Raw genomic sequence first — 19,534 nt, forward strand, 5'->3', positions numbered from 1 at the left:
CGCCCAGAGCCTTTCCACTGGCTTGGACAACCCAAGCATCCGCCTCAAGCAGACAGGCCAGGAGTTCCCTGCCAGATGTCAGTTCTCTTGAAAACCAAACCATAAAGGGAATAGCTCAGAGAGACAAGGGGCGTTTGTTTCCTCAGGCCTGGTTTCTCTCAGGCTGTTGGCTCCACAGCCAATGTTCACCAGCTTAGCTGCAAGAGGGGTGGCAGTGAACTTGGGCAGGGGTCGCTCAGGTGGTCTCCCTTGGGTTCCTGACTTAGTGTACCTGGTCTGCGTTGGCCCTCACCCCACCTGCCACTCCTCCCTCCACCCTGAGAGAATGGCCGTCCCGGTGACCCCACTTCCTTCCTTCTGCCAGATGTGGAAGTGCCGATCCGACCCAGTTCTCCACATTGACCTGCGGAGGTGGGCAGACCTCATGCTGGTAGCTCCTCTCGATGCCAACACGATGGGAAAGGTGGCCAGTGGCATCTGTGACAACTTGCTTGTGAGTGACTCCCTGGGCCCTCCTGCCTCCCTGGGCCTCACTCCCAGTTTGCTGAGCTGCAGACTGCTTCTCTTCTCACCTTGGAATCCCTTTATGGTGGGCCTGTTTGCTCAGAACACAGTCCCCTGGACAACCCTCCACCTGGCCTCACCTGTGCTCCAGCAAGTGGGTAGAAGGCCTGGTCCTGATGGGTTAACTCGACTTGCGGGTGCCCTCTGAGGGTGTCCACCTCTCACCTGCCCCTCGATGCTCAGCTCCTCTTTGTCCATAGTTCATGGGCTGCCCTCAACATGCTCTTCTGCTGGTCTCCCTGCCCAGCCCCGTTGCCTGCCCACCTTAGCTCTGCCTTCCCACCAGGACCTGGATATCCACATGGGTAATCGGATAAGAGCGTTTACTTCCGCATGGATCTCTTAGGCACACTTATCTCTCCTGTAGCTTTAGCCACAAAGCTGAGATGTGGTTTTCCTGTATATTATAGAAAGCTTAAAGGGGAAGAAAGGAGAAAGGACAAGAGGCCCAAGGTGGAGGAGAGGAAGAGAAGTCCAGCTGTACAGAGTGGGGATTGTCTTAGGCCTGAGGGACCTCCAGGGAGCTGTTGTCCTTAAAGAGCCTTTGTTTACATGATCATCCTGGGAAGACTGGGTGTGATCCCCCTCCCTCTCCCTTATCATCCCTCTTCCCTCATCCATTGAGCTTTAACTTGCCATGTGTCAGGCCCTGTGTGAAGGGACACAGAGGACACAGGGAGCTGACAGTCTGGAAGGAGAGGGTTTTTAGAGTATGCTCTGGTGTGTGGTACAGTCAGTCCTTTGACAATGGCGTCACCACCTTGCACAGTACTGGGCATGTAGTAGGCATTCAGGAAATGCTTAATGTATGTATGAGGCAATCAGTAATTTTACTTTGGCTAACAGCCAAAGTCAATGAAGTGACTAATGAAGCTGGGTCAAGGTTTTGGGGGTTAGATAGGAGGTTAGTCTCCTCATATGTTTGTTGATTGGTGCTTAAGGTACTTCTCGAAGAAGCTGCTAGTGATTTAAGCATCATTTGAAATAGAGCACGGGTGATCAGAAGAAGAGCAACACAGATTGTGTGGCAGGAGCAGGGGTGGGGGAGTGCAGAGGAGGGCAGGCCTAGGAGCAGTGTTATCAAGAAGGCTTCCTGGTGGGGCTAGTGCCTGGCTGGCAGGACGGCGGAGCAGGTCAGGCTCCTGGCCACTTTCATCTACGTGCGTCAGCATTGTGTGTAACCGGCACCATCTCACCAAATCTCCAGGCTTCCCACTGGTCGGTCAGTAGCCAGCTGATGTGACAAAGCACGCTGACCTCTAGGAGCTAAGCCCCGGCCCGGGCCAGTTCTCTGAGGGCTCCTTCCTTACTCCCGAAAGCTCTGCTTCCCTCTTTTCTTCAAAGCTGCCACCACTCCCTGAAATCTTTGGGGTTCCCTCCTACTGAGTTGGCTGAGCAATGGAATATGTTCCCAGGACCAGCCCTGAGGCCCTTTGCCTCAAAGGTTTCCCTAGAAGGTGCAAGTATTTCAAAGAACTGCAGGGGCTTCCCTGGTGGCGCAGTGGTTGAGAGTCCGCCTGCGGATGCAGGGGACGCGGGTTCATGCCCCGGTCCGGGAAGATCCCACATGCTGCGGAGCGGCTGGGCCCGTGAGCCATGGCCGCTGAGCCTGCGCCTCCGGAGCCTGTGCTCTGCAACGGGAGAGGCCACAACAGTGAGAGGCCCGCGTGCCGCAACAGAAAAAAAAAAAAGAAAAAAACTGCAAATCTTACACTGCTGTCATCATGGTCTGTGGCTCTGTGCTCTCTCAAAAGATGTTTTTTCTTTATATTCCCCAAAAGAAGCTTGCCCTGCTTCCTCCCTCCTTCAGATTGTCTCCCTTTCCAGTGTCCAGAACTTGGGGTGCCATTAGAGCCGTGCGCTAGGTATGAACCTGTGTTCCCAGTCTCAGGGCCCTTGGCCTGGGTGATGTGCATCTCTGTCTGCTCTCTGGCCCACTCAGGCTCTAGCCCTTCTTTGCGCTAAATAACCAAGCAGATCCGGAAAGAGGAGGTGACTTCCCTGGGTCACCAGTATAGCTGGCAGCTGGTCTCCTGACCCGGATCCAAGCCTTCTCTCCACCCAAGCGGATTCCCGAGGGCAGAGCCTGAGGTGCTGCACACAACATTGGCCAAACAGAAGTGACTCTGGGAACTGATGCCTCCTTTCAGCCCTCCTGCTGCTGGAAGGTTTGGAGGAGCTGTGGTTTGTCCAGGAAGTGCTGAGTTTTGAGATGAGGTGGGGAAAGCTAGAGAGGTGTGGGACATGGAGGTATTGAGTTTCTGCTCTGGTTGGTGTGCTTTTCTTTGAGGTCATTGAGAACCCCAGCCCTGCCAACACCCACCCCACACACAGTCAAGGGACTCTTCTAGGTATGCTCATGACTTCTGCAGAAGCAGCAGGTGGCACAGGGCCAAGAGGAAGTGTAGACTGAAACTGTCCACTCATAGCCAGGTTGCCTCATTGTGAGGACTTGGTGGGAAACAAACGCTGTGTCTGGGATGACGCAAGCCCCCAGATCCTGAGGCTGTGTGCTGACCAACTTCCTTCCTGTCCCTAGGAGAGGGCAGGGGCACTGAGGAGGGCAGGCATTTTCCCTGGCCTGTTCGTGGCATTGTTCTCTGGACTCCCCCTCTTTTTGCAGACAGGCTCCACTTCAGGGAAGGGGTGTGCCAGCCGCTGTCTCCCTGAGGGGCCCACAGCCCAGGCAGAGGCGCCTGAAGCAGTCAGAGCCCAGGGGAGCACACTCCTGCAGGCCCCAGAGCTTATTTCTCCCCGAGGCAGCCCCTGGCCCAGAGAGCCTATGCCTGTAATAATAACAGGAGCTACTATTTCTGGAGCCTGTACTTTGTGCCAGGCCTTGTGCAAACAGCTTTATAAGTATTCTCACCCTCTGCCCTCAAGACCACCCAGTGAGAGGGCTTTTGCAGAGAGGAAGCTGATACTCCCAGTATGAAAGAACTTGTTCAAGTTCTCATCGCTAGTAACAGCAGATAGCACAGCAAGATTTGAACCCAGGTCCATGTGATTGCAAAGCTCACAGCGCTAAAGACTCTGAGCTGGTCTGTCCCTTTCATAGCTGCTCTGGTATGTGACTTGGTGGGATGGCCTGGACATCGAGAGGTAGTGAGGTTGCACGATGCAGTGGAGGATGGCATGGGCGGTGTGCAAAGCCTTGCCCTGGATCATCGTCTGCTGTGTCCTTGGGTAATGGTTCACCTCTGGGAAGTGCAGCTTCCCCTCCGTGAAATGGGACAGCAACTTCGTTACAGGGCCACAGTGAGGGTTCATGAGATAACACATGGGAGAGGATTTTGTCATGTGGAAGATGTTGTTTTCATGGCCAAGCTTTAGTTGGCCTCAAGTAGAGCTGGTGTCAGGATAGATGAGCCCACCTGCTGGGCAGTCTGGTCCTTAGCTTTGTAGGAACCACAGGCCTGCCCCCTGCTTCCCAGGGTTGCTTCAGTCTGTGAGGTGTGGCTGACTGTGAGAAAGACAGAGGCTTGGGCAGAGGGAGCCCTTTCTGCACAGAAAGGAAGGTCTGCTTGGAGGTGGCTAGGCCATTGCTAACATTGGTAGAGCACCTCCTGTGTGTAGGGCCATGTGACAGAGCCTATGGGGAGGTGAGAGAGACCAGGAGACACAGCCCCACCCCTAAAGTATATGATACAGCTCCTTTCAGACAGTGGCTCCCAGTCATCCCAAGTCTTCAGCTGGCGGTGGGTAGGATTTGGGAAGGCCGGGGTGGGGTGGCAGGCAGAGCAGCAGGCACCCCCCACCTTTTTCACAGACCTGTGTCATCCGGGCCTGGGACCGCAGCAAGCCCCTGCTCTTCTGCCCGGCGATGAACACCGCCATGTGGGAGCACCCCATCACCGAGCAGCAGGTGGGCCAGCTCAAGGCCTTCGGCTATGTCGAGATACCCTGTGTGGCCAAGAAGCTGGTCTGTGGAGACCAAGGTGGGTGTCTGGCCAGGCTCACGGCTCATTCCCACAGCCTGGGCCGCGACAGGGCTCAGCTTCAGATCCCAGCCTGTTGTGACCTCCAGCTCAGCTTGCTCATCTGGGAAATGGAAATGGTAATTCCTGTCTCTCAGAGTTGTTAGGTAAACTGCCTGGTATCCTCCCTGGCATGCAGCCCATACAGTTCAAGATGGCTGCTGTAACTATTCCTGGGGCCTGTCCTGTGGGTGTCTCAGAAGGGACTTGCTGGGTCTGGCTCAGGCCTGGTCCTGGCCTTCTCAGGCACTGGGCTCTGGGTGGGACACTCGGGGAGCAGTGGGTGAGGGTGGGTGGGGGATGGTCCCCTGCTTCAGTCTGCAGGGTCATAGCCGAACTCTGCTCCCTAGGTCTGGGGGCCATGGCTGAGGTGGGCACCATTGTGGACAAAGTGAAAGAAGTCCTCTCCCAGCACGGTGGCTTCCAGCAGAATTGAACCCGGGAATTTCTGTCACGCATGTCCCTCTGAACTCAGGTGTTTTCAGGCCAAGTCAGTGAAGAAGGTGGACTTTGGCAAAATATGGTGAAGACTTCTGCATTTTCTGAGTAGTGGTCTGGCCTGGGCCTGCTCGGGAGCCTCCCCAGGAGCCTGACCTGCCCCAGGTTAAACTAGACCAAAGGCCCAGGTCCCAACTTCTTTCAACCAAGAGACACCCGCTTTCTGGAGTTCCTCCCCACCTTTCCCTGGGATGGGCACAGCAAGCCAGGGGAGCAAGCTGCTGTATTGTTCCTGTGCTTTGGGAAGGGGACTTAGGAATGACCAAGAAACCTTGATCCAATGTTGTGCCCAGGAACTGCTTTTAGAAAGAGCCACAGCTGGAGATCCCCAGGCCTTTGGAGCTTCAGCTTCTTGGTGGGGTGCAAGGAAGACTGCGAGTTGGCAAGGCCCTGAGATTTCCCACAGAACGTGCTGTGAGATCGGGGTTACTGAGAATAAAGAAAAGTGACTCTTTGGGAGACTCTGTCCTTCCTTTAGAGCCTCTCTGTGGTCTTAGAGATCCGGGGCCGGGGAAGGGTCTAGGCTGGCAACTGACTGACTCTCCTTAGTTCCCATATCGTATGAAAGGTAAGGGCAAAGGGTTCAGAAGCCAGACAGTCCATAGTTCAAATCCCAGCTCTGCCGCATACTAGCAGTGGGACTAGGGCTCAGGGCTCAGCCTTTCGGACCCTCACTTTCCTCGTGGAGTTGTTGAGAGGATTAAATGAGATAATGTGTGCAAAATGCCTACCCTACTACCTCTCACATAGTAAATGTCAAATAAAATGAAAGTTAAAGCTAGATATGTATTCATACCAGTGAGCTTTTCTAATGTTTACTGAAATAGACTGTCTCATTTTGGGAAAAATAAAATCCCTGACCCTAAGCTGACATGCACTTTATACAAGTGACAGCCACACAGCCAGCAGGGTTGGAACCTGACCGGCAACCCAGGCCCCTTGCTTCCTGGTGTCATCCTCATCAGCTTTTCTGTGCCTGAGATGGGGTCCTCGGTGTCTGTACCTCCCCCTGCCCCCACAGTGGCACACATGGATGGAGGAAGTAGACTCCAGAGAGACACATGTTCTGCCCTAGAAACCCTCTGCTACCCTGCCTTTGACCTACTGCTGTTTGGTGGCTCCTGTGGGTTGGGACTTGTTTGACTGTTTGGAGCTGAGGTTAGGGCTGCCTTCCTGCCCTCTTGCCTTCCAGGCCGGGGTGAGTGGGTACCCCTTGCATGCCCTCGGACCACTGGGGGATAGAGGCGCCTTAGAAGGACCCAGGAAGCCTGCTGGCTGGAACCAAGCCTCCAGCAGCCTCTAAGAGCCTTTATCTCTATAGCACTTGACTTAATCAAGTGATCCTTTGGGATAAAATTGCCTTAGGGCACTAAAGAAAATATAACTAAAATGGTAGCATCAAGAACCAACTTCTTTGGCTGGTTTGGGGGTCGGGCATGGTGAGGGCCTGGATAACTGAAATCCAGAGGCAATCCCAAAGTTCCGTTTAAGTGGTTTCCAACTTCCCTCCTTCTGTCCACATCGCCCTTCCTTTCCCTCAGCAACCTCCTAATGAATGGTGAGGCTTCCAGTTTTAACAGAAACTGCTGCTGAGTGCTTGCTGTGTGCGAGGCTCTGTGCTGGGCACTTTAGCGAGGACAGTTTCTCAGGAGACCTGCTACAAAATGCCTGTTTTAAAAAGTCCCAGGAGCAGAGAAGTTCGTAGGCCTGTCTGTGGCTGCTCATAGCGGGACAGAGCCTTGTTGGCTAGAAGGAAAGAGATGTCCCCATGGACATGGGCCAGCTGGGGTCCACCACTCCATCACGGCAGTCCCGCATCCTGTTGCCCATTCTGAATGAGGGTCTGGATGAATGGGCGGGGGCTGAAGAGCCCAGCTATTTCCTGAGCCAGGCTGAAGCTGAGGAGAGGGCAATTAGTGTCTGAGCTGCGTTTACCTGGCCCCATCTGCCAGCGGGGTGCTGAGGTGGGAGTGATAACCACCGCCTTCCCCAGTAAAAATCAGAGCTCTTGTAGTTGTCATCATCTTGGGTAGAAATGTTTCTCAGAGAAGGTGCTAGCTTCCCTGATGATTTTTATAGAATTCTGGAAGTTTGACAGAACAGAACATTTGGGTCTGAAATTCTCAGTCTTGTTTGGCAGCCTGGAGCCTCTAGGCTGCCGTGGCTGCTGCTGGGCAAGAGGCGGAAGCCTTAGAGCCAGGGCCCAGCCTCCACACTGGATCGTCTCCAGCTCTTCCTCCACACGGCTGATGTGTCCCCCTGCCACCTCCCCACTGCCTCAGGGTAAGGCCCTGACTTCGGGGCAGTATCCTCTTGGCTCTCTGTAATCTGGCCCCTGTCTACTTTCCTAGCTCCACCCCTTACCACACACCAACCCTGCAGGGCTCCTTGTCCTCTTGCCAGACTGGACAACTTTGACCCAGCCCTGTTGCTTCTTGCCTTTGCACATGCTGCCGCTTTTACTGGAAGACCATTCTTCCCCTGGCTGCCTCCTACGCATGCCTCCGGATGTACCTGGGTGCCACTGCCTTTGGAAAGCCTTGCCTGGCCAACTCAGGCTGGATTAGGTGGTCCTAGGCCAGGCTCCCATTGTGCCCCCTCTTATTTATTATACCATGGAGTTGCAATAGTCAGTTTGTCTCCCTAAAACTGGGATCTCGTGGAGGGCAGGAGTTGTCCTGTTCCTCACAAAACCTGGCAAGTCATTCCAAGCTTTTTTGTACTGACAGAATTTTTAAAAGCTTTGTGTGTGTGCGTGTCTGTCTGTGTGTGTGTGTATTTGGGGGGTTGCTCGTTTCTGAGCCAGGCACCCAACCTAGGAGCCATAAAAGCAAAGATTGATAAATTTGACTATAGAAAAATAAACAGTTCCACCTAGCAACAGCCCAAAGGCAAGGTCAAAAGACAACAAATGGGAAATTATCTACAGGTCATATAACAAAGGGCTAAATCCCTTAATATACAAAGAGTTCCTCTACATTGATTAGAAGAAGTGGAAGATCACAAAAGAAAAGTGAGCAGAGGATAAAAACAGAGTCCACATAAACACACACACACACACACACACACACACACACACGACTATAAAAGCTATTCAGCCACATTCAGGAGGAGAGTGGTGCAAATCAAACTACACTGAAATGAAAGTTTTCACATACTAGGTTGGTAAGGGTGTTAGGAAATCGCACCCTCATACTTTGCTTGTCGGAGTGTAAAATGATACAACCTCTTTGGAGAACAATCAAAATTACATATTCACCTTACCTTTTGGCCCAGCAATTCTACTTCTAGGGATTTGTCCCACAGGTACACTCACATATATGACATTAAGTCTGAACAAGGCTATTCTTTGCAGCATTGCATATGGTAGTAAAAGACTGGAAACATTCTCCCCATCTAACAACTGAAGGTTGGTTAAATAAATCAGGGTCATCCCTGCACTGGAACACCACACAGCTGCAAGACAAAGAGTGAGGAAGTTCTCTAGGCCTGAAACAGGATGATGTCTGAGATACATTGTTAAACAAAATGCAAGGTGGAGAACAATGTGTATTGCATGTTAGCTTGTGTATTAAAAAAATGAGGGGAGAAAAGGAGGATCTATTCGTATTGGCTTGTATTTGCTGGAATACTTATTGAAAAATAAATAAGAATCCAGTCCATTGTTTGCCTCTCAGTGGGGGAACTGGGTGGTTGAGAAACAAAGGTGGGAGGCTGACTTCATTTTAAGTTTTGAGCCAGATGAATATATTATCCACCACAAAAGCCACAATTACATACATTTTTTTTTTTTTTTTTTTTCTTTTTGCAGTATGCGGGCCTCTCACTGTTGTGGCCTCTCCCGTTGCGGAGCACAGGCTCCGGATGCGCAGGCCCAGCGGCCATGGCTCACGGGCCCAGCCGCTCCGCGGCATATGGGATCCTCCCAGACCGGGGCACGAACCCGTATCCCCTGCATCGGCAGGCGGACTCTCAACCACTGCGCCACCAGGGAGGCCCCATACATTTTTTAAAGGGTTCCCTCTGCCCTTTATCCAGAAGTTCTTAAGAATGACTTGGCAGGGGCATCTGGAGATTTCCATCAAGGCCTTTGGAGTAGAAACGGTTTGTTTTTCTTGTCAGGAGCTAATAGAGGAAGATGACTTCTGAGTATCCCTGGGTGCTCCCTATAAGCTTTTGAGGTCTCTGATCTCAAGGACCTTATGCTCTTATGGGAAGAAGACTTAAGGCTTTAAAACAATCAAGTGACAGAGAAAATCAAAAGTGAGACTGTGTGGCACAGACTCTCTGAGTGCCGTGATTCAGAATTGAGAAGCAGCCAGGGTGGGCCCTTTGGAGGGAGTGGCACTCAGGCTGGAGCTCACTGGAGGGCCAGTGTAGTTAGAGTGCAGGCAAAGGTGGAGATGCACTGCCACGTGCTCGATGTGGGATACCTGGATGGGATCTTAGACTCCACGTGCTGAAGTCGGAGCTGTACAGCAGGGGAGCCACATGGTGAGTATGGAGTGCAGTAAAGATCAGCTGCGTGGTACGTGCAGAACAGATGGGAGACTTGAGAAGCTGGAGTCAGGGAGGAAGCCAGATGCTAAGTCAGGGAAGCCAGGCTGTGCTGAAGGCCTTGGCCACACCCATGGTTCTAGAAAGGGAAGGGATGCAAAAGTGAGTGATGGCGTGAAGGAAAATATTAGAAAGTGTAAAAGCCACAGTCCTGTGGCAAGTGGGGGGAAGGAGATCTTAATGACAATTGTGTGCATGGTGGTGCAAGACTTAGTAATGGTTCCCAGTCCCACCCACTGAAAAGAATTTTGCTTTGCTTACCACAGTCTTTTCTTTCAGAATTGTTCAGCCTGCCCTCATGGTTCCCGGACATTTTGTGGTGTAGAATTTGAAAAAACAAGATTGAGATATAGAACTGAGATATAGATACTGAGAAGATGGGAGGAAAAGGGAAGGAATCTTTTGGGGTTGGTCCCAGAGTCTCCTTTATTGTGACAAATTCTGGTAATGCGTAAAGGGAGAAAAAAAGTAAAGCATGGAGCATAGACTTGGTTAACTCCATCCTAAAGAGCTGAGAGGGGCCTGAGTGGAGGGATGGCAGCAGAGCCATGCAGGCTGGCCAGAAGTTGGGGTACATTCTGGGAATTGGCTTAACAGAGTCTCCAAGCTGCTAAGAAGTACAAGAAGATGGGGGTGGGGAGTAAAAGGATTTTTGAGGAATGTTGCTGGGGATTGTGAGTTTGACACACTTTAATGTTCTTCAAGAAACCCAAGTAAATATTGGGTCTTCTTTTAAATTAATTAATTAATTATATTGAAGTATAGGTGATTTACAATACTATATTGGTTTCAGGTATACAACATAGTGAGTCAATATTTTTATAGATTATACTCCATTTAAGGCTACTATAAAATATTGGCTATATTCCCTGTGCTGTACAATATATCCTTGTGGCTCATTTATTTTCTACATCGTAGTTTGTACCTCCTAATCCCCTATCCCTATCTTTTCCCTCCCCCCTTCCCTCTCCCCACTGGCAATCACTAGAATATCGGGTCTTTCAAATTCCTTTGCCAGTCTGTGCTTCTTGGAGTGTGACTCTGTGCAGGATTGAGCCATATGGAGCCCTAGATTATGTCTGGGTTATGTATATGTGTTATGTGTTCCTTATACTGCTGAGAGTTTCCTTGATTTCACTTCACCCTCCTAACATAAAGCCTCATGACAGAATCAACTAGTGTATTTAATTCCATTTTATAGATGGGAAAGTGAGGGTCACCCAGCCAGTTTCTCTTTCTGCCCTAAAGCTGCCTCCAAATAGGGCGCCCCTGCAGAACCAGAGCTCCCACCCTCATTAGCATTTACCTCCCTGCGATCTGTTGAAGCACCCCCTCCACCACACACCACCACCACCAGATACCTTTTTTTAGTCCCAATTTAGCAGCTGCTTCATTACGTTTTTCTTCCTGTAGCTTCCTTCATACATATATTGTTTCTAGGGCAGCATGAAAATCTGAAACGTCGCGCAACTGCCTCTGAACAAAGAACCCTAGAGTCAGATCCTAGTGACTGACAGGTTGTTTACACCGAGAGCTTCCTGGTGGAACAGAATATAATATTCGAGGCAGGCTTTCGTGCCACCTGGGGCAAGGCAAGGGGAAGGAGTAGGCCAGGAGAACTGCTAGCTGTCTAAGAGCAAAGGAATGCCAGGAGCAGGTGGGTGTCAGGGCAAAAGGCAGATGGGAGATTTGAGCTTCAGGGTCTTTGGAGGACAAGTTGCTAATCCAGGTGTGATCCGGGAGCATGTTATCCCCTTGCTGCAACAGGCTGGTCTCATGGTGGCTTTATCTGCTGAGATTACACGATTACCCTTTGCCTGCTGGCCCAGATAGCAGGTCCCTGGGGATTGGAGGCCCAGCAGACTCCTTTTTGGGCCTCTGGATTCCTGGAAGAGCGGGGAGAGTTCAAAGGTGCCTTCTGTTCATGTGGGCAAGGTAGCTGAGGGCTGAAGGGTTTCCAGCTATAGCGATGGGCTTGGAAGCTGCCAGCAGAAACACGTGGATGCACGCAGGAAGGAGAGGCTGGAATGCTCCTCAGGGCCTTCAGTGGAGGGTGGAGGTGAAGATCGTTTCTTGCTCTCGGGAGAGATCATGGATTGGGAACTCATATGTCACTTGGAACTTCTAAAAATCACTCTCTTGGTAGGGGAGAAGTTTAGCTCTGGAGCCCCATTCTTGGGGGGAAGCCAGCATGATGGGAACCGGGGAGAGAAGGCCATGGAAGGGGACTCATGTTTATCTGGCACCTGGCCTATGCCAGACAAGTGCTTTGCATACCTTATCTCATTTAATCCTCTAAGCAGCCTTCAAGATAGGCATTGCTATCCCCATTAAAAAAAATAACCTGAAGCTCAGAGAGAAGGATATAAAAATCCTCCTAACTATAAACCAAGACGTGGCCTCTTAGAGGGGAGAGTAGAAATGGGTGATGGTGCTGCTCACACAGGCTGGACCTAAGTTGGGAATGGAGAGAGGTGCAGGTAGGCTGACCATGTATTTTGTTGTCGAAAGTGGGCTCTTCTGGGACTTCCCTGGTGGTCCAGTGGTTAGGAATCTGCCTTCCAATGCAGGGGACGAGAGTTCAATCCCTAGTCAGGGAATTAAGATCCCACATGCCATGGGGCAACTAAGCCCGTGTGCCACAACTACTGAGCCTGCACCCTTTAGATCCAGTGCGCCACAACTAGAGAGCCCATGTGCTCGATATCCCCCGCTCCGCAACTAGAGAGCCCACATGCCGTAATGAAAGATCCTGCATGCCGCAACGAAGATCCCACATGCTGCAACCAAGACCCAACGCAGCCAAATAAATAAATAAAAAGAAAGTGGGCTCTTCTGAGAGTGAAAAGGGGCAGTAAGTATGCCAGCACAATAGGCATCAACTGGGACTGTCCTGGGAAAACCAGGATGTGTTGCCACCCTGCCACAGAGCACCAGAGGGAAGTACTGCTCAGAAGCCATGCTCTGTGAAGTAACAGCTACCATTTATAACATAATCCTCGTAGCAGTCCCTAAGAGGGAGCTTATTATCCCCATTTGACAGATGAGCAGACTGAGGCTCAGAGATGTTACTTAATGTTCTCAAGGTCCCACAGCTTTTAAGCGGGGAAGCTCTGGCTGGCTTCAAGCCCTGGTTCTTCCTGTGGGTCATGCTGCCTCCCAGGCTCAGGGCCTTTGGAGGAAGACCAGAGAAAGAGACCAAACAGAGAAACAGAGCTGGAGTGTGGCAGACCATGTGATAGTCTCTGTGTGGCCTCTCCCAGGACTGGCATGTGAGCAGTGGCTGAGGAAGGTGGGTGAGTGTGTGGCGGGGGGCTGGGGAAGGGTGGAGGCTCCACAGACTTCTGCAGCCTTCTCTGATCTTCCTGGACCTCCAGGGGGGGCAGTGGCCAAGGCCGGGAATTTCTAGGAAAATAAATCGTTGTGTTGCCCCATGTCTATGAGTGGTGAACAGGAACACTGAGAAATCGAATGACAGGTATCCTGGAGTCAGAACTGTCCCCTCTGGTCTACAGAGCCTGTTCTGGCTCCAGCTCAGTCCCTCTGGGGGTCCTGGAGAGACTGTGCAGGTCTGGGATACAGGAATACTCTAGATCAGGGGCAAAAAGTCTGCAAGGTCACACACATATGGAGGGTTTGTGAACCTTGGGGTTAGTTCCTGCTACGTTCACCAGCCAGCCTGACCTTCCAGGAATGGGTCAGTGGCCATAGCGCTGACAATGGAGCGCCCAGCTGAAACCTCATATGGCCTTTGCAGGCTCCTTAACTTGTTGCATCACAGGTGGATGGGCAGGGAATTGGTCGCTGGTCATCCAGCCAGTCAGACCACACCACCTGTGTGCACTCAGACATGGGCTGACAGGGCTGGCAGGTCTGATAAGGGAAGAGAAGTTCCTGCCCTCAGAGATGACAGGTCTGCCTGGGGTACCTCCCTCAAATACAGTAGCCTGCGGCCTCTGCAAGCCAGTGTTGCATAATCAAGGGCTGATCATGTTTCTTCATTCATTAAAAAAATTTTTTTGAATTAATAAACTTTATTTTTTAGAGCAGTTTTAAGTTCTCAGAAAAATTGAGTGGAAAGTACAGAGTTCCCACATACCACCCACCCCACACATGCACAACCTCCCCATATTCACATTTTTCAAAGTCTGTGTTCCAGACAGTGTCCTGGACCAAAGACCCAGCCCTGTCATCAAGGCGCTTCCGGTTCAGTGAATAGACAGCAGAGCAGAAAGACCAGCCCAGGGAGGGAGGAAGGGATGGCGGTAAGTAGGCCTAGGGTGCCAAGTGAACCAGCAGGACAGCCCACCCACCCTGCCGGGGAGGTCTGAGGGACGAGGAAGGATCTCAGAGGAGGTTCTACCCGGGCTGAATTCTAAAGGTGGTGTGGGCATTAGCAAAGAGTAGGAATGGCAGGAGTGGGATGCAATGTGTGCAAAGGCCTGGGGCCAGATGGCACACCTGAACCAGGTTCTGAGTCTGGCTCTGAAGTTGGACATGGTAGGTGGAGGCGGGAGGAACCTCATCCTGCAGAGCCCAAAGCCAAGGGGTTTAGTCTGAGGAGGAAGGGTCCAGTTGGGCCAGAGCAGGCAGGAGGGGCTTACCAGTGTGAGCGGGGCCAGCAATGGCCCTTGAAAGAGTTGGAAAGCTCAGGTGCTGGATTGTGCAGTTATGGCTTTAAATGTGTCCTGAGGATGCTTCAGGGGTTTTCACTGATGCCTCAATTGCCAGGCCCTTGAGGACAGGATCATTTTTCTGATGGCTGGGTGCTAACGCCTGCTTCACTTCTGCCCAGATATAGCCTTGGGTAACCGTCTCACATCTCACAAAGAAACAGACGAGGCCCACCTGGCGAAAGTCTGTGCCTAGAAGAACTTCTCGCATCATGTCAGGTTTTCTCCACGTATTCGTCCCTTGTGGTGGTTCCAAGGGAAGAGGGGTATGAGAAAAAGGAACCCTTTTCTAATAGACAAGCTGACCAAGGCACAGGGAGGGCAAGGACTTGGACCCCTCACCCCAGCATGCCAGAGGCAGAGCCTGAGCCCCCTGGGAGGGGCAGCAGCCAGGACTAGAGTAGGTGAGAGTGCCCCATGCAGCCGAGGCTCAGAGCCTCTGCTTGCTTGTTTAGAAAATGGAGACAGTAAAGTGTGCCCTTTCCCTGTGACTCTGAAAGTGGGATGAGGATATGGGGCTCTGAGGCATCAGAGAGCAAAGATGGTCCCAGACCCAATTAGAGAATTCCCAGAGCGATCTGGTGGTGAGAGACAAACTGCTTCCCTGTCCCCACTGCTCTGCCTGCAGCAGAGGAGCCCCACCCAGGTGATGAGAACCTACCTGCCCGTTAGAGGTCTTGGGATGTGAACACACCCCTCTCACAAGCTTCTGGGAGAGAAGACTCACATGTTCTGAGCATTGTGTGCTAGGCCCTTTGCATACATGATTTGTACTTCATCCATCATCCTGTGAGGTGCCCACCATTACCATCCCCATCCCCATTTTACTGGTGAGTAAACTGAAGCTGGGGGAGGTGAAGTGACTCACCAAAGGCACAATCTGGTGAGTGGCAGTGCTGGAATTCAGGCCCAGGTCTGCCTATCTCCACGCCCACCCTCTGCTCTTCATCTTCTTGCTCCATTTGGGCAGGACGGAGTGGTGTGGTAATGAAGGGGCTTCGCCTAATTAGACAAAATAACTCTGTGCCTCGGTCATGCATTCGTTCACTTGATCCAACTTTGTTCTGCATATACCCCAAGCCAGGAACTGTGCTCAGTGTTGGGGATACAGTGTGGAGCAGAAGCAGATGTGCTCCCTGCTCTCAGGGCTAGATGTCTAGTGGGAGGGATAGACCTTTATCAGACAAGGAAGAGGAGACACTTTGATAAGTACCATGGAAGAAAGATAAGGGTGCTATGAGAGGGGTAACCATGGGGCCTAATTTAGTGAGGGGGAGAGGGGAGCTTCAAGCGAAGACTTCCTGGAGGAAGTGAGCAGAAGAAAGATGAGTGAGCAGGAGTTACCCAGGGAAAGATGAACCAGAACGTTCCAGGCTGAGGCTAATGTGTGTGAAAAGGAAGGAAGGAGAGGGATAGCTGGGGGAACTGAAAGAAGGGTCGTGAATAGGGCAGAGGGTAGTGGTTTAAAGCGGGATAAGGTGGGCAGAGGCCCAGTGGGACAGGGCCTGGGGGCCACAGCAAGTGACTGTGGGAAACCAAGGCAGGTGCCTATGAAATGAGAACTTTCTTTCTCGTGAGCTAAAGTGAACATACAATGCACGTAGCTTCCCCAGAAGTTTGGGCTGCATTAATAGCTGCGTAGCATGCAGGTCAAAGGAGGAGATTATTCCTCCCTCTGACTCAGACTGCACGTGAAGTGTTGTGATCCTTTCAGGGCCCCCACTGCCCAACATCTGCAGAAGAAGAGCCAGCACACCGAACAGGTGTACAAAAACCAGACTGGATGGGCAGGGAAGAGCAGCCTCAGGAGACAGGAGTATGTCCTAGACCTCTAAGGAATCTCCTAGAGGCCAAGTTCAACCCCATAAAGGGAGAAACATCCTGGCAGTTAGGGCTTATGAAATATGGAGTGAAAATGTGAGGTAGTGAGCCTCTTGTGCTGGGGAGCAGATGCCAGAGGACCAGAGATGTGGAGAGGGCCCCTGCTTAGCTTAAGGTGTGGTCGAGATTCAGTCCTTGGCATTGACTGAGCACATAGTGTCTGCCTTCTCCCTTCCACCTCTGAGCTGGAGGCTCACCACACATGTCCCCAAAACACAGGGTCTTGGGCCATGCAGATGGTGAGGCTGACACTGCCTAGCATGGGGTGGGCTCTGGGTTTGTCCTGCTTAGACTGCTTTGGGGAAACCAGGCATTGGGAATGGTGGAGGTCTTGGACCTGTGGGCTGGCAGCTGCTGGTCACTATCTGAGGTCACTTCCTAGGGCACCTTTTCCAGAATCCTGAGTGTTTTCTAGTACCCTGGACCTTCTAGCCGTCCACCACGGAGTCTCCACTCAATCAGAACCTAGGAGAAGCCAACAAACGTCTCCCCACCTCCCCATCAACTGTGTGTATACTGAGACTTCCCAGAACTCCTTGGTTTCCCTAAAGAGAGGGCTGCCCTGGCTCTCATACATCAGAACTCTCACTCTTTTTTTTTTTTTTTTTTTTTAGTTTCTGCTTTATAACAAAGTGAATCAGTCATACATATACATCTGTTCCCACATCCCTTCCCTCTTGCGTCTCCCTCCCTCTCACCCTCCCTATCCCACCCCTCCAGGCGGTCACCAAGCACCGAGCTGATCTCCCTGTGCTATGCGGCTGCTTCCCACTATCTATCTACCTTACGTTTGGTACTGTATATATGTCCATGCCTCTCTCTCGCTTTGTCACAGCTTACCCTTCCCCCTCCCCATATCCTCAAGTCCATTCTCAAGTAGGTCTGTGTCTTTATTCCTGTTTTACCCCTAGGTTCTTCATGACATTTTTTTTTCTTAAATTCCATATATATGTGTTAGCATACGGTATTTGTCTTTCTCTTTCTGACTTACTTCACTCTGTATGACAGACTCTAGGACTATCCACCTCATTACAAATAGCTCAGTTTCGTTTCTTTTTATAGCTGAGTAATATTCCATTGTATATATGTGCCACATCTTCTTTATCCATTCATCCGATGATGGACACTTAGGCTGTTTCCATCTCCGGGCTATTGTGAATAGAGCTGCAATGAACATTTTGGTACATGTCTCTTTTTGAATTATGGTTTTCTCAGGGTATATGCCTAGTAATGGGATTGCTGGGTCATATGGTAGTTCTATTTTTAGTTTTTTAAGGAACCTCCATACCGTTCTCCATAGTGGCTGTACCAATTCACATTCCCACCAGCAGTGCAAGAGCGTTCCCTTTTCTCCACACCCTCTCCAGCATTTATTGTTTCTAGATTTCTTGATGATGGCCATTCTGACTGGTGTGAGATGATATCTCATTGTAGTTTTGATTTGCATTTCTCTAATGATCAATGATGTTGAGCATTCTTTCATGTGTTTGTTGGCAGTCTGTATATCTTCTTTGGAGAAATGCCTATTTAAGTCTTCTGCCCATTTTTGGATTGGGTTGTTTGTTTTTTTGCTATTGAGCTGCATGAGCTGCTTATAAATTTTGGAGATGAATCCTTTGTCAGTTGCTTCATTTGCAAATATTTTCTCCCATTCTGAGGGTTGTCTTTTGGTCTTGTTTATGGTTTCCTTTGCTGTGCAAAAGCTTTGAAGTTTCATTAGGTCCCATTTGTTTATCTTTGTTTTTATTTCCATTTCTCTAGGAGGTGGGTCCAAAAGGATCTTGCTGTGATTTATGTCATAGAGTGTTCTGCCTATGTTTTCCTCTAAGAGTTTGATAGTTTCTGGCCTTACGTTTAGGTCTTTAATCCATTTTGAGCTTATTTTTGTGTATGGTGTTAGGGAATGATCTAATCTCATACTTTTACATGTCCCTGTCCAGTTTTCCCAGCACCACTTATTGAAGAGGCTGTCCTTTCTCCACTGTACATTCCTGCCTCCTTTATCAAAGATAAGTTGACCATATGTGCGTGGGTTTATCTCTGGGCTTTCTATCCTGTTCCATTGATCTATCTTTCTGTTTTTGTGCCAGTACCACACTGTCTTGATTACTGTAGCTTTGTAGTATAGTCTGAAGTCAGGGAGCCTGATTCCTCCAGCTCCGTTTTTCGTTTTCAAGATTGCTTTGGCTATTCGGGGTCTTTTGTGTTTCCAAACAAATTTTGAAATTTTTTGTTCTAGTTCTGTGAAAAATGCCAGTGGTAGTTTGATAGGGATTGCATTGAATCTGTAGATTGCTTTGGGTAGTAGAGTCATTTTCACAATATTGATTCTTCCAATCCAGGAGCATGGTATATCTCTCCATCTATTTGTATCATCTTTAATTTCTTTCATCAGTGTCTTATAATTTTCTGCATACAGGTCTTTTGTCTCCTTAGGTAGGTTTATTCCTAGATATTTTATTCTTTTTGTTTCAGTGGTAAATGGGAGTGCTTTCTTGATTTCACTTTCAGATTTTTCATCATTAGTGTACAGGAATGCCAGAGATTTCTGTGCATTAATTTTGTATCCTGCTACTTTACCAAATTCATTGATTAGCTCTAGTAGTTTTCTGGTAGCATCTTTAGGATTCTCTATGTATAGTATCATGTCATCTGGAAACAGTGACAGCTTTACTTCTTCTTTTCCAATTTGGATTCCTTTTATTTCCTTTTCTTCTCTGATTCCTGTGGCTAAAACTTCCAAAACTAAATTGAATAAGAGTGGTGAGAGTGGGCAGCCTTGTCTTGTTCCTGATCTTAGTGGAAATGGTTTCAGTTTTTCACCATTGAGGACGATGTGGGCTGTGGGTTTGTCATATATGGCCTTTATTATGTTGAGGAAAGTTCCCTCTATGCCTACTTTCTGCAGGGTTTTTATCATAAATGGGTGTTGAATTTTGTCGAAAGCTTTCTCTGCATCTATTGAGATGATCATATGGTTTTTCTCCTTCAATTTGTTAATATGGTGTATCACATTGATTGACTTGCGTATATTGAAGAATCCTTGCATTCCTGGAATAAACCCCACTTGATCATGGTGTATGATCCTTTTACTGTGCTGTTGGATTCTGTTTGCTAGTATTTTGTTGAGGATTTTTGCATCTATGTTCATCAGTGATATTGGCCTGTAGTTTTCTTTCTTTGTGACATCCTTGCCTGGTTTTGGTATCACGGTGATGGTGGCCTCGTAGAATGAGTTTGGGAGTGTTCCTCCCTCTGCTATATTTTGGAAGAGTTTGAGAAGGATAGGTGTTAGCTCTTCTCTAAATGTTTGATAGAATTCGCCTGTGAAGCCATCTGGTCCTGGGCTTTTGTTTGTTGGAAGATTTTTTATCACAGTTTCAA

At 49.8% G+C, this 19,534-nt stretch overlaps 1 protein-coding gene across 14 annotated transcripts in view; it reads left to right on the forward strand.

Moving 5' to 3' along the window:
- PPCDC (phosphopantothenoylcysteine decarboxylase) overlaps window positions 1–19,534 on the forward strand; it is a 121,845-nt gene that overhangs the window by 18,306 nt on the left and 84,005 nt on the right. For 10 of the 14 annotated variants that reach the window (XR_014015281.1, XR_014015282.1, XR_014015283.1 and 7 more), the window contains 2 exons: window positions 365–493; window positions 4,334–4,502. Coding sequence is in view for 2 of the 14 variants with exons in the window: in XM_081227470.1 (XP_081083596.1) it covers window positions 365–493; window positions 4,334–4,502; window positions 4,892–4,977 (384 nt within the window). In the remaining 12 variants the exon portion in view is untranslated. Of the gene's footprint in view, window positions 1–364; window positions 494–2,506; window positions 2,733–4,333; window positions 4,503–4,891; window positions 6,101–19,534 lie in introns of those variants that run through there. The other 4 variants (XR_014015291.1, XM_081227470.1, XM_081227469.1 and 1 more) reach the window with 4 other exon arrangements.

This window comes from Mesoplodon bidens (assembly GCF_964165515.1).
Source record: "Mesoplodon bidens genome assembly, chromosome: 3".
NCBI classification, from domain to species: domain Eukaryota; kingdom Metazoa; phylum Chordata; class Mammalia; order Artiodactyla; family Ziphiidae; genus Mesoplodon; species Mesoplodon bidens.